At 35.3% G+C, this 10966-nt stretch overlaps 1 protein-coding gene across 1 annotated transcript in view; it reads right to left on the bottom strand.

The window, feature by feature from the left end:
* Positions 1 to 488: 488 nt before the first annotated feature.
* ADAM10 (ADAM metallopeptidase domain 10) overlaps positions 489 to 10966 on the bottom strand; it is a 132503-nt gene continuing 122025 nt past the window's right edge. The window contains exons 15-16 of the mRNA XM_077747905.1: positions 4307 to 4433; positions 489 to 2763 (exon numbers count right to left, since the gene is read on the bottom strand). Coding sequence (XP_077604031.1) covers positions 2669 to 2763; positions 4307 to 4433 — 222 coding nt within the window. The 3' untranslated portion in view covers positions 489 to 2668. The remainder of the gene's footprint in view (positions 2764 to 4306; positions 4434 to 10966) is intronic.

Here is a 10966-nt window from a genome sequence, read left to right as displayed (position 1 = left end):
AATTCTTTTTCTAGGTGAGATTAACTATCAGTTCTCTCCTTACTTGCTATGAATTTGACAAAACAGGAAAATGTGGCTCCAAATTTTAAATCATTCTTATTACTAAAACAGACTTTGAAAATAAATGAGGTACTTAGCATTCAAACCTTTGCAAAATATATGTAAGACCACAGTTTCCAAATTGGCTCTGCTTTTCTACCATGACAAAGATTTTTAAATATTTTGAATATTATTTAGAAATAAAATAAAGCAGTTGAGATTAGGTAAGTGTTTTTTTTTTTTTTTTAAATGATCCTTGTGAGTAGTTACAGAAATATCTAATCATAAATTTTTTTCAGGGACTCCTAACTAGGAATAATAATATCTGTATGTGTATAAAAAGAGACAATCATCTTTCTGCTTACTAATCTCTTTCAGTAAGGAAGTGCTGCTTTGTGAGAAGCTTCTTTTGATAGTTCTCAGAGTTCAAAGAGTATGGATCCTTTGAGTTGATTTCATCAAGTCTATTTATTAATGCATTTCAAGTTTCAAAAAACCTTACATCTTTGCACAATACTTTATTTTTTGCAATTTTTAGTAAAAATTTCCAAAGTGAACAAAAAGATACTGTATAAAACACAGTGGACATTAAACTGACAGTAGTATTAGATCTCATTTGTCTTGATCCTTTTGTTTTACCACATCTTGATTTGCAGTGGAAAGAGTTCAGTGCACGTATCTCTTGTCAGAAAACATTTAACTTAGACTCAAAATAAAATAGGGCAGTGTGTACCTGCCAAAACCCTACCACAGGATAACATTACAGGCAAAAAATGTACATGTTCCAAAGTCTACCACACTCAAGAAGTTACTAAGAACTCTTGCAGAATAAAAGTCACCATTTTAGAAATGCAAACCCACTTCCAACCTTTGCACAGTCCAAAAACAAAGGCATTTAAATGATTTAAAAGCGATTACATACATATCTACCTACTTGTTTGTTTAGAATTATTTATAGTCTATCTGGGGTTTCATGTACAAAATTTGTCTCTAAATCATGTACAAAAAGCTGTATTTTGAAAAAAGTCACCACATACTGTACAAGTTTACAAGGAAGAGATCCCATTATTTTCTCTAGCATTTTTGGCCTTGCTGGCTTGCGTCACATTATGAGAATGATTGTGTAAACCTTATACTCTTAAGAAACAAAAAGGAAAAAAAAAAAAGCCAAAAACACAAATCTTTTCACCATTCCCTAAATTTGCCTCCTATGTGAAGCCAGAAAAATCATAGCTGTTTACTTCTAATTTAAGTGATGTAGTTGGAAAACAGAAGCAATAAATATGTCACAAGCTTAAGATTTTTTTATAATGCCCCCTTCCATTCCTGCATAGCAATAAGCCTGTTAATACATTAAATGATTTTGCTTTCTTTCTTTAAAAAGCCAATTATTTACATCTGTTTAAAAAATAAATTTGGAATGGGACATTGTGCTGTTTCACCTTCATTGTTAAAATATTTTAGGGGAAAAAAAAGTCAGAAGGCCTATCTACAATTTTAACTACTAGTTGAGCAAATCACCCTTCTTTAGTGGTTACCAATGATCAGTGATAATATGCTGAAAAAACTGTTCTGGTACTTTGATAAAATAAAAGACCCAGCTTTTCTTTTCCAGATCAGAGAAAACCAAAAACATAATTAGCATACTTTAGATATATGGAAAGCACAAATAACAGGCTACAAACAAACAAAAAAAATCATTTCATTGACATAATTTCTACCAAAGCCATGAATAAAATTTCACCTATCAATTCAAAACTGGAATTGAATTAGAAAGTTTAAAATAAGTAAGCAGAAATGAGACATCTGTGTAGGAACTAACTCTGAAGTAGTATGCTGCATATGTCCAGTCTGCACACGTAACTGTGTTCTTCAGCATAGCCGCTCATGTGCTCTTAGCAGCCATTTGATGAAGACAAGATGAATATCAGAACTGACTCCATCATTATAAAAAGGTAAATTGTTTCTCACTTCAAAACTGCCTTGTGTAAAGCATTACAGAATCCTGGACCACTGAATACCACCATTCTCTGTTATCCTGAGTATGTCAATTAAACAGTAATTTTTCATTAAGAGCGGAAAAATTTTATAATACAAAGAAACATCCATATTGCAATTTCTGTTTACAATTGCACACAGGAGTACAGTGTACGTAAGAAATACATGTCTGCATATAACAAGGTATGTACATTGGCAAGTGATGTCTCCAATGTTGAGGTGGTCGAGCCTCCTTAGCCTTGATTGGCAGTTGAAAAAAATATATATATATTTCAATTTGTGATAAAAGTTTATCGAGAGCCAAGTTTGCCTGCAAGTGAAGAAAATGCAGCAACGAAGAACAGGGAACACGGGGCACATCATAATACTCTAAGACTTTGTGCCATTACATTAAAAATAGCTGTCCATAAGAAAATTGGGTTCCTTTTCCATCCCCCCACCCCAAAAATTGGAATTTTCAGGCTTTAAAACTTATGTAATTCCACCTGGTCTGAGGACATGATCTCTTGCCATTTTTTTCTTCAACTGTATTTGTGAGGGCTTAGTTTGGGGATGATGATTTAATAGGTGTCTCTTTGGAGTGAAGTTTTCCCATTGTAGGCACTAGGAAGAACCAAGGCAAAAGCTGCAGTTAACGTCTCATGTGTCCCATTTGATAACTCTCCCGGGGCCTCTGACGCTGGGGTTGCTGAATGGGCTGTGGAGGTCTTCTCCTCTTTAAAGTGCCTGTGAATCACAACAAAAGTAAAACAGATTCACCGTATACTTTTTAATCTTAAAAAACAAAGGGGACACACTTCAATAAGAAACGTTCTAGATCAGCACTTTCTATATGTGTAATTTAAAATTTTCTGGTAGCCATAATAAAAAAAGTCAAAAAGACAGGCAAAATCATGTTAATATTTTTTTATTTCACTTAATCCAATATAGCCAAAATATTATTTCAAGGTATATCAATACAAAAAAGTATTAATGAACTATTTTCCTTCTTTCTTGTATATGAAACCTGCCAAGTCTGGTATGTATTTTATAACACATCTCAATTTAAACTAGCCACATTTCAAGTGTTCAACAGATACAACTATTAGATTAATAGTTAACTATTAGATTAATAGTTAATTATTAATAATTAATAATTAGATTAATTATTAGATTCTGAGGACAGAATCCATGAAGAATAAACTACTGAGTCCCTTTGAGCAAATGACTTAACCTCTCTGGAACTCAGATGCCCTGTCTGTAAACCAGGGATAATAACGAACTCATATAGTCTATCTATATAATCTGTAAAGATTATATGACAATTCATGTAAAAGTGGTTTTTTGTGAGTGTTCAATAAAAGATAGGGTTGCTGGTTTAAGTTTGGAAACGTGAAATTTGCTTAAAGTGAAATCAAGTAAAAGACCTGTTACATTGCATGAGACCATAATTGGTAACATATCTAAAGAGTGTCATGTGGCCCTTAGAAATCCCTAAGAAATTAACAGCTGTCCTCTGCCACTGTCATGAGGTGATGTATGCCGTACTCCTAGAGTGAAGAGTTCTGGTCTGGGCATTTTGAGGGCAGCACAAAAGCCACAAATACCTTGGGGAAGGTGAGGGAGAAATACATGGGGACTAAATAACTTGGAGCAGTTGCCTCATACTCTTTTCTTCTCCAAATCCCTGGAGTTAATCTAAAGAAAGCCTCCTCCCGCTGTGTCTCCATGAGAGGTAAAGGGTAGAGACCAAACCTCAGGATTTATTTTCAGAGATGGGGAGTAACTATGGTTACTTGGTGACTGAAGCCTCTACCCTAAGACCCTCCCACAGACTGTCATCTGTATCTCCCCATAAGCATCAACCATAGGAAAAATGAGTTTATGTGCCAGCAAATGTTTCAAGAGCATAGACACTAGAAACAATAACAGAAGTACAGCTATTAGAATAGAAAAACCAATCATTTAAAAGTAGCCTATCATAATAAAAACAACAAAAAAGGGAAGATTTTAGAATATGAAAAATTAAACAAGTATCAGGCAAAAATAAACTTTCCAGGTCTAAATATTTTTAGTGACTCACGATAGATTAGCATTAAATTGGCAGCCATAAGCTAGAATGGATTCACAAAAAACACACTTAAAACTCAACTAAATAATTCATCCAGTGATCTCATTCTCAAGGAGAAAGTACTATAAAATTAGTTACTAAAGACTCATTTAGAATTCAATTCTACCCACTGACCAGTTCTGAGTTATAAAAATACATGTCTTGTTCAGACTATCTTACCTGGAAGAGGTTTAGGAGGAGGCAGCTTTGGATTACTACTTGGAGTATGAACACTGCATATCTTAATAAATCCAGCCATTAGCATGATCAGGGCAATTCCCATAAGTAATACAGCCCACCAATAAGCCTAGAAAAAAACAGATTTCTCTACTAAAAAACCTGTAAAATATTTTAGGATATTTTATATTACATAAAATATATATATTACATTTTAATTTTTGAAGGACAGTTGTTCACTGGGAGTTGTACAGATACTATATATAAAGCACATATAGATTTTTTTTATGTCACAGAAATATGAACGAAAAAGACAAAAATCACCCATAATTTCACACCCTAGATGAAACCACTCAATCTTATTTTTCTTTCAGTTTCTTTTCTAGATATAGCTATGTTGGTCATACACACGATAAACTCACATGCAAAACTAGGTCCATCCTGCATATAGTTTATACTGTATTTTCCCATGTTATTAATTATTTTATGGTTTGAATTATGTCCCTCTTTTTTATTTACTTATTTTTTGGCCTATTATTCTTATAAACGATGTCTGTTTGCCTTTATATTCTCCAACGGCTTAGAGGGTGTATTTGTTGCTTTAAATTCTACTTCTAGATAAATTTTAAAAATAATCTTACATATACTTTTTTTAATCGTCAAAATTAATACTAAATTCTATCTCTTTTGAGTCTCCCCCCTTTTCTTGTTATTTTATTTCATTTTAAGCCCCAGACTACTGTTATGAAATTATTTTAACATAAAACTTAGGTTTCATTGTATTTTATATACTATATACTATATATTTGTATCATAATATCTATTATTTAAATTCATTGAAAGGTTGTCTTTTTTAATATGAAAAATGGAAGGATATACACATTCTACAAGCAAAGTTTATCCTAAGAAGGAAATAAAACTTTTACTTCTAGCTTAAATCTTATAAACAAATCAATTAGCCAACAAAAAAAACTTCGAATATTACTAGTATAATCTTATTTATAGAAAAATTACTGTTTCTATTCTTAATAAATTCTAAGTCTATTTTGGAATTCAAAGTACTCAGATTTGGGTTTAAGATAATTAAGTAATAATAAGCATCACACAAAATAGTAACAACTTCATAACCTTCACATTGGCTTAACACAGACTGATATATTACATGTATAGTTATTGCTAATTATAGCCCAAGAAACTCCCATTTAAGATTTTCTATGATATGAGGTCTTATAACAGCCTACTACATCTTTTGGTTTCTTAATCCAGCAGTGACAACAAAGTTAAAGTAATAAAAACTAAAATAAAAATACATCTTGTGGAAAATACCCCAAGCCACTTTTTTCATGTGTGCATAGTCTTTCATATACAAATTTATTTTAAAAGTTTGTTTTATTTTGAAGGAATCTTAAAGTTACAGAAAAGTTGATACTACAACAAACTTTTTAAAACTGGAACCATCTAAGAGTAAATTGCTAGCATGATGCTCTGCTAATACCTGATACCCAAACATTTTAGCATGTAGTTTTTACCATAAGGAGTTTTCTAGATAAACCACAACACACTGATCAATATCAGTAAATTAGCATAGATACATTACTACCATTTAATCCTCAGACCCCACTCAAGTTTTGCCATGTCCCACTACTATACAATTCAGAATTATGTGTTGCATTTAGCTGCTGTTATTTCTTTAGTCTCTTAAAATCTGGGAAAGTTGTACAGTCTTTCCTTGGCTTTTATAACCTTGACACTTGAGTATTACAGGCCAGTTACTTTGTATTGGATGTCCCTCTGTTTAGATTTCTTGGATGTGTCCCTATGATTAGATTCAGGTCAGACATCTTTAGTAAGAATCATAGAAGTGATGCTGTGTTGTTCTCATTGCATCCCATCAGGTGACACAGGTTTTTGATCTCGTGACTGATATGTTAACCTGATCACTTGATTAAGGTTGTTATCTGCCAAATTTTACCACAGAGATATTTTTTGTAGTCAGCGAGTATTCTGTAGGGACATAACTTGGAGCTATGTGAATGTCCTGTTCTTCATCAAACTTTCAATGTACTCATTTCATTCAGTATTGCTGCATGATTTCCTACTGTATTCGATGGGTTATAATCCACTACTATCATAGTGTGTCTTTTGAACATGTCCCTACCAGTCTTTGAGCACTTCACTTTCTGGCACAATTAATTCTAGGTTTATCATGTTCCTTCCCTGCCCCAGCCCTCAAATCAGCCATTTCTCCAAGTAGCCCTGGCTCCCGTTAGAACTGCCCCTCCTATGTAGACACCCTTCTCACAACACTTGTACTGTGATATTCCAAGCCACCTGCCCCTCCACAAGGCACCCTTCTCACCCACTTGGGCTTTAACACCTCCTATTGGTCTTCTTCCCCATTCCTCACCCTCCCTATTCTGCTCAGGCTCTAACACCCTGCTCTGTGCCACTATAGCTCCCCCAACTTGGCACGGATGCCCACCTCACTTGGCCTCACCTAATGGCTTTAGAAATATACTGTTCAAAAAGAGAGAGGTAATGCAATTCAGCTTCACTGCTGAAAGATGTGATTTTTCAACAGAAGCTATCAATCTCAATTTTTATGTGAAATCTATTTTTAAATGCTGGCAACTCACTGAAAATTTCTAAAAACAATACACAGACCTTACAAGTCATGTTTACAGAACTGAATCTTGGTTGGAAACCACAAGTTTACAATCTACTTTTCAGAGTCCACTTCTTGTATCCTACTGAGATTGTCAGAGAATCTTCTAAAGTTTTCTTTCAGTTTCTACAGAAAATAACTTTCAGAGCATTGCTCTACCTGTGAGTCTTTAGGATAATATTTCCTTTCTCTTGTTACATGAATTTTCCATAGTCTATATGCACAGCTTCTGTCATGTTTCCAGCATCCGGAACCCTTTTAAATATGCCACTTAATGAAATAGGACCTTCTTCTCCCTCCACTGTCTGCATTTCTGACACTCTGACCTAGTAAAATACATAAAAAACTAAAATCACCAGTTTGTACTATTTTAAGTGTTCTTCCTGCTCTATACCACTGGTTCTCAACCTTGGTTTGGCATGTTACAATCACCTGGAAAGCTTTTAAAACTCAAGATACCCAGAGCAAATCCCAGACCCAAATGGGGTGGAAGTGGGACAATGACATCAGTAAATTTATTATGCAGTATTTCATTATGCAGCCAAGACTGAGAACCATTGGTCTCAAACTTTTTCTATAAAAGGCCAAACAATAAATATTTTTGGCTTGTCTCTGTCAAACTACTCATTTCTGCATTCTAGTACAAAAGCAGCCATAGAGAACATGCAAACAATTAAGTGTGGCTGTATTCCAGTAAGCCATTATTTACAAAAACTGGGAGCAGGTCAGATCCGACCCATGGGCCATGGTCTGTCAACCCCTATTCTACATCCACATACAGGACATTAGTTTGGAGCCTCTATCTAAATGTATACCATCTAACATGAACTCTTTAGTTCTAAATCTCTATCCCAACTATCTGCCTGAGAATTCTGGGAGAAGCTGAGAGCATATGGCTGGCTATAGAGAGGGTCCTATGACTGGGAAAAGCTGCTCAAATAATCGGCACTCCTATGGTAAAGGGATGGTTCCTATCACTCAGTAGATCTAAGAATTATCTGATATGTTTATTAAAACACAGGTTCTTAGGCCACAACCCTACAAATTCCAATTCAGTTGTTCTGGTGAAGGACCCAGGAAACTGCATCTTAAACAAGCACACCAGTGTAGACACGCCATTGTGGTACACAACCATTCTGAGCAATACAAGAAGTTTAGCATCCCTAACCCTCGTCTGTCAAATGCTGGTAGAGGCCTTCAGTTACTCTGACAACTACTGTACATTCTCAAATTCCTTCTAGGGAAGAATTACCACCTCTAGAGTGATCCAGCCCATAAGCAGAAAAGATCATGGTTTTCCTACTACTTTTAGGCTGATGGGCTAATTACAGGAGATGCTCGTCTATTCCTAATGTTCATTACATTCTCTAACACCATTCCTTCCTTCCAGTCTTCCCTACTCAAAACCATCCGCCAGGGGCACCTAAGTGGCTCAGCTGGTTATATCTGACTCTTGATTTCGGCTCAGGTCATGATCTCACAGTTTGTGGATTTGAGCCCTATATTGTACTCTGCACTGCAGTGCAGAGCCTGCTTGGGATTCTCTCTCCCCAAACCCCCCCATCTCTCTCTCAAAATAAATAAATATTTAAAAAATAAAAGAGAATTATCACAGAATTGGTTAAATACTAAATTGCATGCTTTCTCTTTTACATATAAAAGAGAAATTATAAAATCAGGGGAAAGAATACCAAACCAGGCTAATAAATGCAAAATATGTGTTTCATCTGTAAGGAAAGATCACAACATGTACACCTGGTAGAATCCACAAGAAAGGAAAGTCATCATTTACTCAACAAACATTTAATGAGTGTAAATTATGCACCAAACTTGTCTTTCATAGATACAAGGGTGCTAAGTGACACTTGAAGAGACAAAGAGAAGATAACCAAAAGGTTAAAATACAGCCTTGACGTTACCAAGCACTAAATCAAGTCTGAGAAAATAATACTACACAAAACATAGATATTATTCAACACAGTCATTTATGTGGCCAAAAGAACACAAAGTGGAAAAAATAAGTAAAAACTACAAAATAAAAGGTCAAAATTTACCAGTCTAATTAATTATATACTAATTATGCTAGTTTTTTATTAAATAATCTAAATAAACAAAATAGACCTACAGGATTATAAAATGCTAGAACAGGTATCACCCTCCCACCACCAAAAAAAATCCAAAAAAAACAAAAAAACCGAAACCATAAGGGGGAAGAGGCAAGACATACATTCAAGTCTCTTCAGATATGACAGTCTTTACTGTTTTTAAACATCTCTAGAAAAAGTCGACCATACAATCTTTTCAGCGCATGTTCCAGCGTTTGACAACTCAACTCTCCACAAATGCACTCTAGACTTCCTGGGGCTCACAAAACCCTGTCAGGCCCACCACTCCTTGCAGTGATCCTGATTTTGCCATCCTACAGGGGTAGAAAGCCTCCCTTCTCCCCTTCAGAATATACTGTTGTCTAGACTTTGCCTGAATGTTGTTCTATCCTTCAACCCCGCCACATGCCACCCCTCACACCAATCTGCCAAGCTGAAAGCATTGGTTACTAATCTCTTAGTTACTTTAAGCACAGCCTAGGCAAGCAGGGTAAAACACTATTGAGAGAAACCTGAAGACAGTATAGCTTCAAAGTGAAGATAATATGCACAATTTTTATTCTTTTCCATATAAATTATGACATTTAAGAAATCTGCTTCGTTCATTCAACAAATGTCTACTGAATCTTACCATATACTAAGCCCTGAGACAACAGTGCATCTTTGTTGTTAAAGGTTCACAAGTGATAGCTATGTGACCGATTCCACTAGGCACTGAGGACCCTTAGAGGTCCAGACCCACCCTCCATTTCAACAGATGAGGATGACAAAGTAGAAAATCTCTGTTATAAGCCTTTCAAAAAGGAGTCCTAACACTGTAGAGACTGAAAAAAACAGTTCCCACACTTGAGCATGCGCCATCACCTGCTGACTCAGTGGATCTGGGGTGAGGCCTGATAATGTGCATTTCTATCAAGTTCCCAGATGCTGACGCTGCTTGTCAGGGATCTATAGTTTGAGATCCACTGCTCCAGACTAGGGGCTAGCAAACATTTCCTCGAAAAGGCCAGATAAATATTTTAAATTTGAGGAGCCAGTCTCTGTTGCAACTATTCAAAGTGCAAAAGCAGCCACAGACAATATATAAGTGAATGGGTGTGGCCATGTTCTAATAAATCGTTATTTACGGACACTGAAATTTGAATTTCTTATTTTCAATGGAGTATTTCAATAACATCTTTTGATTTTTTTCAACTACTTAAAAATGTGGAACCATTCTTAGCTTGTGAGCCATACAAAAGCAGGCAATGGGGTAGATCTGGCTGATGAACCACAGTATGCCAACCCCTGGTTCTAGATGAATGGCTGGCTGGTTCTCAATCCTGGCTGTTTACCAAAAATAGCTGAGTAGCTTTTAAAAGACTGAGATACTTAAGCCCCATCCCATGAGATTCTGAATTAGTCTAAGCCCTAAGTAATGAACAACCAGGAATAAGAATTACTGATCTTAACCACTGTTCTCCCAAGTGAAATCTACGGATATGTAGAGTTTAATAAGGCTTACGAATGAATAAAGGTTTCTGGGATCAGGTAAGTTGGAAAAATGAAATTGAAAGATTTTTTTTACTGTAGGACTTCCCACAGTAGTCTCATAAATACCTAAGAGGATACTACAGTATGCAATGTTTTCCAGATTCAACAGACCATCAAACCCATGGACACAGTGTTGTATGTGGCACTTGGGAAACAGTGGCCTAAATATTTCATAAAGAATAACAGATACTTAATATGTAGGTTCATAAAGTTATAGCAAAATTTGAAAGCAGAAATTAATTTAAAAATGAGAAATATAACTGATTCCTTTAAAAAATTTGTTTAATGTCCATTTTTGAAAGAGAGAGAGAGAAAGAGAGAGAATGGGGGAGGAGCAAAGCGAGAGGGAGACAACGAATC

The sequence above is a fragment of the Crocuta crocuta genome, unplaced genomic scaffold (genome assembly GCF_008692635.1).
Source record: "Crocuta crocuta isolate KB4526 unplaced genomic scaffold, BGI_CrCroc_1.0 scaffold130, whole genome shotgun sequence".
Lineage (NCBI taxonomy): Eukaryota > Metazoa > Chordata > Mammalia > Carnivora > Hyaenidae > Crocuta > Crocuta crocuta.
Note: the sequence above shows the minus strand (reverse complement) of the source record. Positions and strands in the feature narration are given on the sequence as shown.